Below are 15,028 nucleotides of genomic sequence, written 5' to 3' on the forward strand. Positions count from 1 at the left end.
GTATACAGTTTTTTTTTTTTTTTTTTTTTAACAGAGGGCGGTTGGAATGTAAACATAGGTCACATCGTCTATACCGCTTAAGATTTGAAGATAATCTATCACCGTAGCCTGCAAAACTGTACCCTAGTCCATATTGCGTTTAAATATCCAGCTGCAGTAAGTGTATAGGCCTAACCAAACTTGGGGGCCGCTTTATTTTATCAACAATATATCTTTAAAAAAAAAAAACTGTGAAATTAAACACCCGAACAACATAAATTACATGAAACTGCAGTATTCAATTGCGTTGACATCCTTAGCTGTTTTTATTGATAGTAACATATATATATTAAAAACATGAATTAAAAAATTAAAAAAAATAATAAAAAAGCATCGCCATAATGTTACCCCAAAATTGATCTATAAAACCAGTTGAGAAGTAAAACATTACGTCTAAACTGGGCGATGAGAAGCATGCTGTGAATCATACAAAGAACACTTAATGGAATTGCTAAGTTTGTATTAGCAATATTGAAAATAATTGATTTTTTATTTTCACAGTTGTACTATCCCCACTTCATTATTACTCTGAAACTTTAGGCCTTCAGCAAGGTTCAGCAAACTGATAGATGGCGTGGACATGATTACACGTACTTGGTAAAGATAATAAACACCAGTATTTACCTTTTAAGCCGATATACACTTTCGGAACAGAAAACAAAAATGAAAGTTCACAGATTTACAAATAACTTACAGTTTTTGCAAAAGGTAATGGTGAAAGACTTCTATTGAAATTTCGATGAAATGCTTTACTTTTTGAGAAAACATTAAAACAATATCAATTCTCGATATTGAGAATTACGGAATTATTTTAAACACATGTCATGACACGGCGAAACATGCGGAAACAAGGGTGGGTTTTCCCGTTATTTTCTCCCGACTCTGATGACCGATTGAGCCCAAATTTCCACAGGTTGGTTATTTTATACATAAGTTGTGATACACGAAGTGTGGGCCTTAGACAATACTGTTTACCGAAAGTGTCCAATGGCTTTAATCTGAAAGCTGATAAGGAAGCTCATCCCTCTGAAATAAAGTCTATTCTCTGAAAACGTTTATAAATGCAGTTGAGCTGATTTCGGTTCCTATAGCAAAAACTAATATGATTGTCTTTAAATGCTGAAATTTGTTTTTGTCCAAATTGTTTATGTTATGCATTGTGGATTTAGCCCATGTTTTTCGGTTTGTTATTTTATTTATAATGGTTTATCACCGCACAAAACATGAACATTGTTTGCTAATGTACAACTTGCCAGCTCCTCTAATTCTATATAATATATTAAAAACTGCCTCAAGGTTATCAAAGGGTCCTACGTCTTGAAACCTGTGAGTCAAGGGCTCATTTGTTACCCTGCTGATGTGCCAGGAGTTTAAGTTCCCCGTAACACTTACAAACTCTCTACAAACTCTCCTCAAGCCCATGTAAGTTTCACTAAGGAGAATTACTTCAGACACCGGTAAAGATATTTAAACTAACCTGCTTTTAAATTAATTGGCAAGAATTCCACTTCACTTCGTAACCGAATTATATGCCTCTGCACAGTCACTCGAATTAAAAGCCCGAATGCACGAGGGCTTTCTCATCGAGTGGGCTTCGGAACCGATCGGCCGCCGAGAAAGGACGGTTTGCGATCGGCTCGTCATTCGCTGTGCTCGGCAAGGAGAAGTAGAAATCATGAACTAATTTAAGTTTTGCTTTCTTGAGTGAGATTGTTTCTGCTTAATTCGCTATCTACATCTGTCATGCTATAGTGTTTGCGAGTTAGATTTGAATAAAGTAGTACAATGACTTGCCTGGACATCACAAGTTACCGCTTACATTTAAACTCCTTAATCTGAAAAGACAGTTGCCATTATGACAAATGGTTCTATGCAAGTCATATCAATCTCTCAGCGCAAACCCTGGTGACATTCAGAATCGTGTATGGATGTCCATCGTCTCTTACGTATGGTGGCCCTGAAGGGACATCGCACATCGCAAATATCTTTGCAAATATTTGCAATGTCGCAAATCATGCCTCGAATCATGTGAACTAGCAACTGCCTCTTTAGTCGGAGGAACTCAAATTAAGTCGTAACTTGTGATCGAGCATGCAATTGTACCAGAAAATTGTTCAAAATCATTAAGCAATGGCTAATTACTTCATCATTTTTACTTTTCTTTTCAATGCGTCACGTAGCCCCTTATTACTTTTAAGGGGTATGAGGGGAGGAGGTCGAGGGGAGGGGGGGGGCTTTAAATTCAGGGATCTAAAAATCGAGTCTTTCATCTGGGTTAAAGTACTCCGAAATCGTATTTCGAATCTGGTTCATTTCGTCTTCCCTGGCTACCAGAGCATCGATTGCTGGCACCAGGTTTTCCGGATTGACGGAGGGGTCGAAACGTTTGTAAGGGACGCCCTCAGCGTCGACAAGAAACTTCTCAAAGTTCCAAGTGACGTCACCGACTTTGATGGGTGACCAGTAGAGTTTGGACGGGTCGCCGATCTGAAGTTTAACTGGTGGACAGGAGCTCTGTGGAGATGAACATAAATGAATTGTGGAAAGAGGGACAATTATAAGACATATCTGACAGTAAATTAAAGGCACTGAATACATTCGGTACATATCACAGACCTGGGGTGGATTTCACAAAGAGTTAGAACTAGTCTTATCTCGAGTTAGGACCAGTTACTCGTGGGACTATCCATGCAATTTGTATACCTCCTAGCCTAACTCTGTGTGAAATCGACCCCAGCAATCTTACTTGATGTATCCCAACATTATACAATATGCATCAATAAATCTGTGAACATTTTGACTTAACTGGTCATCGAAGTTGCGCAAAATTATAAGGAAAAAGAAACACCCTTAAAAGGTGCTACATACTTGGGTCTCAAAATTCAAAACTTCAATAACCTGTCTTTCTGAAAAGAGCATTGGGCCCCGTGTCGGTAGATACGTGAGCTATACAAGACTTCCGGTATTATTGATATATTTGTACAAATTTGATTCACTGTATGGTTCTAAACGAAGCATGTACGTGTATGAAAATACTAAATTCCATCTAAACGTCCCCGCACTCCACAATACAATAACTTAGCTAACAAAAAGAAAGCGTTACATTGATCTATTGTCTGACTAAACAAATAACTCATTGTCCGAACACATCTGATAAATAAACGGTTGAGAACTGCATTGGAATAAGGCTAAATAAACAAAGTTGGCACTATGTCAAGGTAATAGACAACTAACAAACCATCTAGATCAATAAACCACGTTGGTATAATAATGTCCCGTGTGTTGTATAAAACACGTAAAAGAACCAAGTGCATATAATTTACCCAGCAAGTAATTTAGGTTATGACCTTCTATCCGTATTGCATGAATAAAAACTCAAAATGCAGTCGGAGACTGAATCCAGCATTAATATGAGCTGCCCGACTTAATTGTGGTGGATATGATGTGAAACCGATTATCTTGAGTGATTTCATGACATTATTATCCCGGCTTGCGATCGTTTCCCCATCTCTCTCTAGTGAGAACTAATTTACTGCACTGAGCTGGAAGCTATCAGCCGTGATATTAGCGTTATTAGATTATTAGCAGCTTCATGTTTATCGTGTCCTGTACAGGGACAAAAGGCAACAATACTACGCAATCTTTCATAATAACATTATTCCCCCAAAAATGGAGTTTAAAGATATTACACCAAGATAGTATTACAAAGGTTTGGCAAGAATAACAAAAACATAATGTTTTAATTGTGACCTAAAAATTCACAAGGACGGATCCAGGCCAAAACTGTGTAGGTGTGGGAGCGGGCGGGGGGGGGGGGGGATCTGTCAAAGATAGAACGTGCAAGCACGGAGAGCGAAGCATGTGTTGCGTGGGGTCCGGGCCCGCTTAGGGGTCCTGAACATTATTTGCACTCCATACGTTATGTTTATGCAATGGCCTATTAGACACATAATTGATGAAGGAAACAAAACAAGAAGCCTTCAAAAGTTTAGCTTTAGAGTTTCGACCTTATGATTTTTGCGCACAAACAGTGCATACATCCACTGAGCAAAAATTGAGTGGTGGGGAAATGTTTAGTTTTTACATTAATGTTCCTTTAAAAGAGGGTTTAATATCTGATGACAAATAATATGTTTACAGTATTTTGATGTAATCTGACATTTCAAAATAGGTGTGTAGTTGATCGTAGAAATGTAGACCTTTTGCCTGGCAGATGGTAAAGTATAAGTTAAAAACGAAAACCGATTTAAATTCAAATGAGACCAACAATTTTATGGGTTGCTTTCAACATCTGCTTTTGCTTGCTTTCGCACAATGATAGCATAATATATGACAACCCAATCGCAACAAATAAATTGTATTTTGTCACCACTGCACAAATCAATAAATTGACGTACCTTTAAGTGCGTGTACAGGGGATGCTCCGAAGCCCCATTCACGTCAATCTTTGCAAAGACCGGAAACCACGGTTCGAATCCTCCCCCTGGCCGGACGAACTTCAGCCCGTTGATAATCTCGTCACCATCTCCTGGTTCCTGAAGACCAAACTGGTTACATGGTGTGGCTACAATCTCCAATCGCTCCCCGTATCTGTGTTTAAGTGCATTCAGTTGTGGGTACTGAGAGGTGGTGTGCCGTCAGTATGTCGCTACGTTGATGAGTAGAAGTACCTTACCGGCGTAGCGGGAGAGGGGTACAGCAGGCTCGTCTGCACCCCCTAGAGGCTGAAGGGAGTACCCGTGGATGGTTGACCCACGAGACCCCTCATGACACACCGACTCCAGGAGCCCTGAAGATGCCGTTGCTGCTGCCCATAAGAGAGGCAGGACTAAGATGGTCGAGGCAGACATCCCTGATGACGTGGCTGCCATTACGAATGGGGCATGCACTTCTCTCGTTTAATTATCTCGCTGGACCAGGCGAAGCAATATTATTCTCTCCGCACGTAATCCGGTTTTGCCGTCAAGCGTGACGGTGTCTGCATGCATCGCACCAAAACACATCAACGTAAACACGTTATGTTTGCTCATAAATTAATATCAGACATACAACTCTCTCATTGCACAAAACATAAAAAGGCAATCACACTTAACATTTTGTACAGTATTTTTCAGTGTTTTTAGTGGCACTGTTTTGAAAATATCAACGGAATTTAGTAAACTTGCGGGTATAACCATGTACAATCAATGGTTGTAGGCTATCCGTAAGGTTACTATTTATGTAAAGTTTATTCCTATTTAATACTACAAGTTGCTTCCAATATTTTTAGTGTAAACCATAATAGTAGCCGTTGTAAACAAATTGTTGTAACTCATAAACGGTACGGTCAAAAATCGCGAAATTTCACAAGTTCCCTCGGTAATTTACGCAGTCTAACCATACTCTCAGAAGAAAACCTCTTTTGATGTAGAATACAGGATTTATCAGACTGCAGATATAATTCAAATCAATGTCACAACATTCAACTTTTTAAAACATGTTTCGCTTTCAGTTAAAGGTGTAATTTAAAAAATACAGCCGATTGTGTCACATGATCACGTGTAAACATTGTTAGCGTGATCGGTCTATTATTCTCCCGTTGCCGATAGGATAGTTAATTAAAAACAAAAACTTCACACACTATAGGCCTTCAGCCAGGGAAAAAATTTAGTTAATTGTACCGAATGAAACCATGTCTTTTTTTAAAGGTGGAGGAGGGACCCCCCCCCCCCCCACACACACACACACACACAAACACTTTAATTTAAATGGCCGACCGACATATTTTTTCAAGAAAAACAGCTTTGTTAAAAAAAAAGTCTGAGAAATTTAAAAATTTTTACTTGTAAAATGTATTTTCGTTAAAAAAAAAGGGGGAGAAAAGTAGGTGGCCTCTGAAATAAGGAAACGGACAGGATGCTCGTATTTCCTTCTTTTTTTTTTAATGCGATGTTAATAAAAAGGGATGTAATCTATTTTTCTGCCACCACGGACGAATTCATGGCTGATTTGGTTGTTACTAATTTGAATTCATGTAATTGTGAGGCAATCCCCTCCTGTTCAATATGCACATTCACACCCCCCCATCTCCCCATAACAAAAAATAAAAATAACGTGATCGTCATCCAACGTTCTCCTACAACTTCTCTTAACCTTAAAAACACCTGAACACAAAATTTCGAAACATAAGAGTATTGTTTAGTAACAGTAGCACAATTTTATGTTTACTCGTCCTAATTCGACATAGAATTAATCCGAGTGTTTCGTGAAACCGGCTGCAGCAATTTTGTAAGCCTCTTGTTGGTCTATAGGCAAATCTATAGGCGTATTGTGAGTAAAGTCACCAATACGCAGCATGCAAAAAACTTTCCAGTGAGTATGGGTTGGCAAATGGCAAACATACGCCTCTCGTAATACTTATACATGACGTCATTGACGTCATCCAGCCGCCATCTTAGAGGAAAAACGGTGACGGAACAATCGAGACGCACGGATTTGTACGCGCGGCGCACAGTATCTGCCAATGAACAACCTCCTTTTGACCTCTAGGTGAGGGCGCCCTACTGAAATGACGCCCATCGCCTCGTTTTGGGTTAGCATTGTGACGTACCTCATACATAAATATGGTGTAGAATGGTGGCGTAATGCACCGGCGTGAATGCGTCATAGATAGGAAGCGTCTGCCTAGTGCATCGCAAATGCAAACCGATAAAACGCGTCATGATCTGTCTTGTCAACAGCAATGCACCAACCATCGAAACTGTTTGCGTTACGTTGCTAGAATCATGCGCGTAAAACAGTTCACTAGCTGCAGCGCGGTTCCTATGTCACACTACTTGACAACCACAGAAACATTCGATTCATTGTGACGTCACAAGGAAAAAAGTTTCGCGCTCTCTCTTAAATAGAACAAGTTACCATGTGTGTGCAGCTGCATGCGATACATAAACACAACATGAAGCACATACTCTCTGTTCTTGTTTAAAACTTCGTGTGATAAACAGGGATTTTTTTGTGCTATAGTGTATCCAGCGAGATTTTTCTACGGAAGATTCTAAAAACTTGAAAAGCGAAAATGATTACAGTTCTACGATTAGCTGAGCAGCTTATGTCAGTGGAGTACCGGTAAGCTATAGTTTATAATTAATTTATTCATCAGTCGAGTTTTATGTTGTTTTTGGTGACATCTTACTTCGCAAAACGATTCCTGTATAGATTTACACAGCACAACTGATATACTATGGACGAAAAGTACGGACTAATAAAAGAAAGCAAAACAAACCAACAAACCAATGAACAAACAAACAAGATTGTACGGACTTTTGGATAACCTTTAACAGTTTTTTTTTTACATTTTGAAATCAAATTTTCTGGACTAATTGTCATCATTATCGTATTATGGTTATTTATGTCTAAAGTGACTAATCGCGGTATTAAAATGTACTGTGCATGTGATCGAGGTGCATAAATGTTTTCCTACCAAAACACAAATTAATATTAACTTGTTTTTGTTAACAGACGAATGTTACCATCGCGGTTGACTTCTACTTCCGACGAGCTGTTACAGCATTCCACCCCAAAGACCACGCCCCCACTTTCAACTTTGTTTGAAAGTCAAGATGAAAAGGCTTGGTGCCTGCAGTCTGAGTCAACTGTCGATGTGATTGACAGGTGAGTGCACTGAAACATCATTCAAATCTAGAAAAGTATTTTAATAAAGACACTCGTTACTTATGGTAACTACTTTGAAATAATAATTGTTAGCTTAAAAACGTACTTGGTAACGAGCAATGGAGAGATGTTGGTATTATAAAACATTGTGAAAAAGCGCTCCCTCTAAAGTTACTCAGTTTTTAAGAAAGAAGTAATTTCTCTCTGAAATAATTTTAGTTTTAATAAGAGACCTTAAACTCAAGGCATCTGAAAGCATAACACTTTTCTTCAACAATTCTCTCGCAACTTCGACGACCACATGAGTAAAAAAAAAAACACAGGTTTGTTAGGCCTGCGCTAAACGTCGCTCTTTTGTCGAGTTTATTAATTCATCATTATTTGAGTTCGACACGGAAAAAATGCGACGTTTAGCGCGGGCCTTATTTAACGCACATGTTGGGAACGTATATATACTTGACAATATTTTGATCTTTGTTTTAAAAAGGAATGAGTCTTTGGTAATTTATCCTTTCATGCTGACATTTATTTTAGGGAAAGGTTCAGCCAGGGAGAACAGTCATTGGAGTTATGCAGAGGTTTAGCTCCATAATGGCAAAGCTCCACAATATAAGGTAAATCTTTAATTAACTCATTAATTATCAATGTCATTAATTGAAGAAAGACTAAGGAAAGCGAGCAGAAATCAGGTGCAATCAGCGAAACTAGTATAATACAAAAATAGCAGTAAGAATAATCACCCAGTAGTTTTACGTTATGTTTTGTTTTCTACAGGAAACAGATGGCTGGCCCAAAGACCCCATCAGAAATCAAAGCAAAGAACCAAAAGAAAGAGTCATTAAGAACAGCAGTAGCTCAGTCAGCAACAGCCCCCGGTCCTTCCACAATCTTGCCTCCTGAACCTTCAGTTATTCCAATCCTTCTGGAGAATGAACTAGAAGACGTCTTGAGTCAAGGCTACCCAGTCTGTCTCGGCAGTGGGGCACATGGAGAGGTCCATCTCAAGAGAAAGATTGTAGATGGTACTCTGGTAGCAGTCAAGAGACTGAAAGATGTTCAGGACCCCATAAAAGCAAATCAAGAAATGGTCACAGAGATCAGAACCATGATGGCTGTGCAACATTTCACCGAATTCAGCCGAGTTTTAGGCATCATTGATCAACAATCATTTGGTGTTGAGTTTGTTGGAGACCCAGTATCAAAGACATCCACAGATCTAAACAACAAAATAATACACAAAATTTAAAGAAATCCGACAATTATGCGTACATTTTTAGATAATAGTTATGAAAAGAAAAGACTTGTCAATTAATAATATTGTAAAATTTCAATAAACTAAATTATTGATAAACCAGTCATGCTTCTAAATTCTGACATTTATTTTAATTTGCCTCGACTGTCGCCCCGCCCTCTCTGAATGAAAAGGTTAAAAAATGAACTACCAGCTACAGCTGCTGCTGTACCCTTAACCTATCACACCGGGCAAGTTAATTTCATAAGCACAAATCTAAGCTAAGCAAAACCATTATTAAATTGCTTATTAAATTGCTTAACAGAATAAGGTTACAAGCCAAAACACCATGTGACATGTTCAATTTGTGATTGGTATCTTGCTCACTATTGCTAAGCAGTGAATTTGTAAGCATTATTTTCTACTTAAGCTCCTCTATGAAATTTGGCTGTGGTCTTAATAATTGGGATCAATGGAATTTGGTTCCAGGGTGTATGTTTATCTGATGAGAGTCACAGTGAAACCGGTGAGTAAAAATTAAGACATTTTGACTAATTTGTAAATTCTTGTCATGCATTCAGTTAGATGTTCCATTTCATTTTGGCTAAAATAACCGTAGAGGGCGCTTTTCAAGACTAGGCAAAATTTTGAAGAAATGAAAAATGCAGGGGGCAGCAAGTCCAGCATTTTTACAAATACGGGCAACAAATTCAAATAGTCACAAGGCGTATTATGTTGGTCAATGGTTGAAAAACTACAAGGATAAGTCTAGTTAATTAATCAATTTGAGCTAATTATTGAAAAAACACAAGTCCAGCTTTGGGTCGAAAATATCAACTTCATGTAAAGACTCACGGGGGGGGGGGTGAGTCCATCATGATTATCAAATCTGGGCCGAAAAATAGAGAAAATACAGGAGATAAGTTCAGCATTTTTATCCAAAGACGGTCGAAAATTGAAAAATCCTGATAAGTGGTAGTTTCAGCATTATTTTATTCAATTTACGCAAGGGTTTTTTAGTACAGCATTTTTATCGAAGTTGTGCAAAAAATGAAAACAATCACAAAGGGGTTAAGTCCAGCATTTGTATCCAATTTAAGCTCAAAATTGGAAAAAAAAATCACAAGGGGGTAGGCCTACAGTCTAGCATTTAAACCAAATTTAGACCGAAAACTTTGAAAATGATAAAGTGTCGGTCTAGCATTTTTATCAAATTTTGGCTGAATTTTTAATTAAAAAAAACCTTAGTGTGGTATAATATCAGCATTTATTCAATTATAAAAAGCATTTTTTTATCAAAGTAGTGCCAAAAGTTGAAAACAATCACAAGGGGTAGTAAGTAAGTCCGCAATTTTGACCAATTTAAAGGGGCACGCCGGCTGAAGTGGGGACTATTTGGGCTACAAAGTAGACTAAGATTCATATCTTCTTCCAGGAGTGAAGTAGAACAGTCCATAAAACATCATCAAATTTAGCCGTTTTTGAGCATTTTATTTTACAAAAACGAAGGTCGAATGATAGTTTGAACCACAAGGTGGTTCGATCAATCACGTGACGTTCCGAGTTAGTTTTACTTTCAGTCCTAGAAAAGTTAATTTTCATGAGTAAAAATGACAAAACAATAATAATACTATGTCTCTCTCCCTTAACCGGAGACATCCGAGAACAATGAGGGTTATTTTAGGCGTTGTATGATACATACAACGTGCACACATCACCAGTAGAAAAAGGTCTCCACTTGTGCGGTACAAGGGGTGTATAATATGAAACAACTTTTCCATTGCAATGTGCACAAATTTGTCTCTCCCACATACCGCGCTTGAAGCACAGTGTACCCGTGTAATAAGAGTTATTGTAGGCACTATGAGAACATACAATGTGTACAACGCGCATCCCGTCAAAAGGTCCTCGCTTGTACGGTACGAATTTTCTAGCTATTAAACAAACTTTTCCATTGAGATGTGCACAAATTTGTTCACTTCAACTGCGGTTTGCTGCAGTATCGTGTACCGGCAAAATGATGGATATTTTAGGCGCTGAGTGACCATACAACGTGCACAAAATTACCTGTTAAAAAGGTCCTCGCTTGTACGGTTCAAAGTGTGGATGTTGAGAAAATAACTTTTCCATTATGATGTGAACAAAATGTGTCCCCCTTTAGTAGCACCACTGTCGTGTCGTGTACCCGTACAATGATGGATATTTTAGGAGCTGAAACGTGCACACAGATTTAAAGCCATTATACACTTTCGGTAAACAGTATATTGTCCAAGTCCCACACTTCGTGTATCACAACTTATATATAAAATAACAATCCTGTGGAAATTTAGGCTCAATCGGTCATCGGAGTCTGGAGAAAATAACGGGAAAACCCACTCCTGTTTTCGCGCGTTTCGCCGTGTCATGACATGTGTTTATAACAAATCTGTAATTCTCGTTAACGAGAATTTATATTGTTTTACCGTTTTCTCAAAAAGTAAAGCATTTCATGGACTAATATTTCAAGAGAAGTCTTTCACCATTACCGTCTGTAAACCCTGTAAATTATTTGTAAATCTGTGAACTTTTTTTTTTTTCTGTACCGAAAGGGTCCAATGGCTTTAAAAGGTCGTCTCACTTGTACGCTTCAAAGTGTGTAATGTTGAGAACGTGGCTTTCCCGTTATATGCTGTGCACAAAGTTGTGCGCTGAGTGACCATACAACATGCACAAATTTACCTATTAAAAAGGTCCACACTTGTACGGTTCAAAGTGTGATTGTGGAGAAAATAACTTTCCCATTATGATGTGCACAAAATCTGTCCCCCTAATAGCAACACTGCAGTATCGTGTACCCGTACAATGAGGGATATTTTAGGCGCTGAGTGACCATACAACATGCACAAAAATTTCCCATAAAAAAGGTCCTCACTTGTACGGTTCAAAGTGTGTATGTTCAGAATTTGGCTTTCCCGTAATGATGTGCACAAAGTTGTCTCCGCACACTTTTGTAAAACTACAGTATCGTGTACCGGCACAACGAGGGATATTTTAGGCGCTGAGTGACCATACAACGTTGACGTTTGCTGCGGCATTGTGTACCTGCATAATGAGGGCGATTCCACGCGATGAGACACATATACAACGTGCACAAATTTTACGGTACAATGTGGAAGAGAAATATCATGTTTTATTGGGATGTAGTGCACAATTAGGCGTGCACAGATTTCCGCGTAAAAATTTCCCCATTTTGTATGGTACAAAGCCCCACAATGAACGAAATAACTCTTCCACTGGAATGTGCACAATTCGGTCTCCCTAACCCGGTGACAGACTTCGTATTGTGTACCCGTACAATGAGGTTTATTTTGTTGGTGCTACATGTGCCCAAAAAACGAACGTGTGTGTGTGTGTGGTGCACTCATAACTTTTCCATTGTAATGTCCCCGTGTAATGAGGACTAGCGGTTCGCGCGGCACCCCGCTAGGATATAAAAATCCTTTACACAAATATTTCGAAATGTGGGTGAGGGTGTTATACGCCTCTCTCAATATTTATGCATGGCGTCATAATTCTAACCCAAAATGAAGCTATTCCGCACGTCCACCACTACTTGCAGTGGCTGTACCCACCTCGTTTTGGGTTAGACAACGTACCTTATGCATCTAGAAACTATAAGGCTCCCCCGTGATCCTTATAGGGGTCTAATATGTTGGGCCTCCCTAACGTTACACGTTTTTCAAATCAGCGTTGATAGGTGAAACTGACCGTTAGCCAGCAATAACTAAAGTTTCTTTTGTACTACACTACCAAAACTTTCTCCACACACTCAATATACATTCATAATGCTTGCATTTCCTTTTTAAAAAACATCGTATCTACTGTTTTTTTTTTTCGGGGGGGGGGGGCGGGCGTGGTAAGAGCGTAGGCCTCTTTTTAGTTTATTCTCATCTGAATTGGTCTTGTAAACTTTCTGGTCAATAGGCTGCATGTATAACGGGAGCACTTAACGTGAACGTCAAAAAAGTGTTTTGCAGGCAGAGATGCCAAGTCCAGAGGCTAGCTATGTGTGAGATTTTTCAAAGCTCAACCCCCATCCCCCCGGAAAAAAAATTGCCAGTTTAAGAAGGCCTTTTTAAATCGCCGCCCAACCTTTTTTTTATTTTTATTTTTTTATAAATAAATAAAACAATGTGAAATTTAATTGTGGACAAAAAGTGTTTCAAAATGCATCAAAAGCCTCCTCAGAATAATTAAAACTCACTTGAGGTACACAGGAGATGTTGATGGTTAATGTGGAGGTTCGATTGTGTCAGATTATATCCTTCCAAACTTGAAAAAAATAGACTAAAAATGATGTCCAAAATCAATCGCTCACTTCTTCTGCCTGTTGTGTCTTCGCTAGTGGAGCGCATTTCAACGAATTTGCTAAAAGAATCGGAACAAACTTGTGCGCAATAAGCGTTTTGCGCTCTGCCGAATTTGAGCTGAACCTACTGGATGAGCAAAAGCGTGCGCAATCTGCAAATTTGCGCTCTGTTTGTACAAATTTTGTACAAAAAATGTCGTTAATTTGTTTTCCCGATCTCGCCCCAATAATGGTTGATGTGCGTGTGAGCGTGAGACAGAGCCCAAATGCGTGAGTCTCACGCCTAATGCGTGAGACTTGGCAGGTCTGGTTTTGTTTTATTGTCACTTTGGGCTTATTGCATCTCGCGAAATTTGAACGACAAACGACACAATTTCTGACCGCGTTCATGTTCACGCTGCTCTAGGAACAAACCTCCATACATCCCATATCTCTGGAACCCTATATCGTACAAACTAAATAAAAACGATAAACTCGTTCCCACTCCTTAATTTTCTCTAACTTATTTCACTTTCAGAAAGCATGTCAAGTCATGATTAGGGTTTGTTACGTCCAGTTTGGGTCAATAGACAAACTCCTAAAAATGTACCCCATTCAGCCGCACGAGGTCTCTTTTGTTAATCTCCATCAGTAACCAACCCGACGGGCCGATGGCTAAATTAATCTTCATAATGGATTTGGCAAAATGTACATTCTGAGACCTGATCGACACACTGCTCTAACCAAATTTGTGAATGGACTTATTCAAAAGGAAACTTAATGTCGTTTTGCTTAACAACTTTGACCAAATGCAAAGCAAAGTTCTTTTTTTTTTACAGCTTCAAAACAGCCTTTGACGTGTGTGTATAAGTTTCACCATAGAGTAAGGAATGGTTTCACAATTCTACCGCCATGGTTAAACTCTGAAACTGCAACATTATACCTCCATGAACAGACCGTATTCTAAAACGGTATTCATGTACCCATTTGAGTTTACTGGCAAAAGGTCCAAGGTCGCCACCCACTGTCAACCTAAAGTGGTCCCACGGCGACCTTCTTCACCAAGCAACAGGTGGCCTGTCTCAAACCAGACAACACACCACTCACAATACACTGACCAGAATGGCTCTTTGTGTAAGCCCCCCCCCCCCCCACCCCCAAAATGTTATTAATTGTATAGTTCCCTTAGACACCTTCCAACCTATAGCCGGCCCTACCCAATGTTTCCAAATTATTAAGCTTCCGTTTGATCCCATCCTTGTTCATCATGATAATTCTCATGCCGTTTGGAAGTGAATGCTTTTTTATAAATATTCTCCATTTAATCTTTTCAACAAATGAGTCACCCGCAGAAGGATTTCTAGGAAGTCTGATAACAACGTCGACCAGTGGTTGACACATGGTCACCTGCGAAACATCAATCTACGGTACTTAATCCATTCAATGCAAATTCGGTCAAATTCGTGAGATTGGTAGGGCGGATCGAATGGCGGGTGGGCGTTCAAGGGGCAATGAATGAACCAATCCGGAGCACCATCTGCGAAACACTGTCCAATGAGTCGCCTGTCAGAAAGATTTCTAGGAAGTCTGGTAACAACATCGACCAGTGGTTGACGCACGGTCCTTGCCCAAACTTCCTCCAATCACATGACTTGTAAGTGCGAGTTTGGATCCTGGTTTTGCAGACTTGCAACCCGACGTCTGAAACCACACAAACGTATTGAATTCCACACAAACAACCGTGTTGGATTCCACAAGGATGCCATACCACTGGACCTTCT

At 39.2% G+C, this 15,028-nt stretch overlaps 1 protein-coding gene and 1 pseudogene across 1 annotated transcript; one reads left to right on the forward strand and one right to left on the reverse strand.

Moving 5' to 3' along the window:
• Positions 1–25: 25 nt before the first annotated feature.
• On the reverse strand, positions 26–4,993 carry LOC139934740 (glutathione peroxidase-like; annotated as a pseudogene).
• Positions 4,994–6,928: 1,935 nt separating this feature from the next.
• On the forward strand, positions 6,929–9,179 carry LOC139935079 (uncharacterized). The gene is made up of 4 exons (XM_071929536.1): positions 6,929–7,143; positions 7,537–7,689; positions 8,224–8,303; positions 8,464–9,179. The coding sequence occupies exons 3-4, from the start codon at positions 8,260–8,262 to the stop codon at positions 8,933–8,935; spliced, it is 516 nt and encodes a 171-aa protein (XP_071785637.1). The 5' UTR covers positions 6,929–7,143; positions 7,537–7,689; positions 8,224–8,259; the 3' UTR covers positions 8,936–9,179.
• The last annotated feature ends 5,849 nt before the right edge of the window (positions 9,180–15,028 follow it).

The sequence above is a fragment of the Asterias amurensis genome, chromosome 3 (assembly GCF_032118995.1).
Source record: "Asterias amurensis chromosome 3, ASM3211899v1".
NCBI classification, from domain to species: Eukaryota; Metazoa; Echinodermata; class Asteroidea; order Forcipulatida; family Asteriidae; genus Asterias; species Asterias amurensis.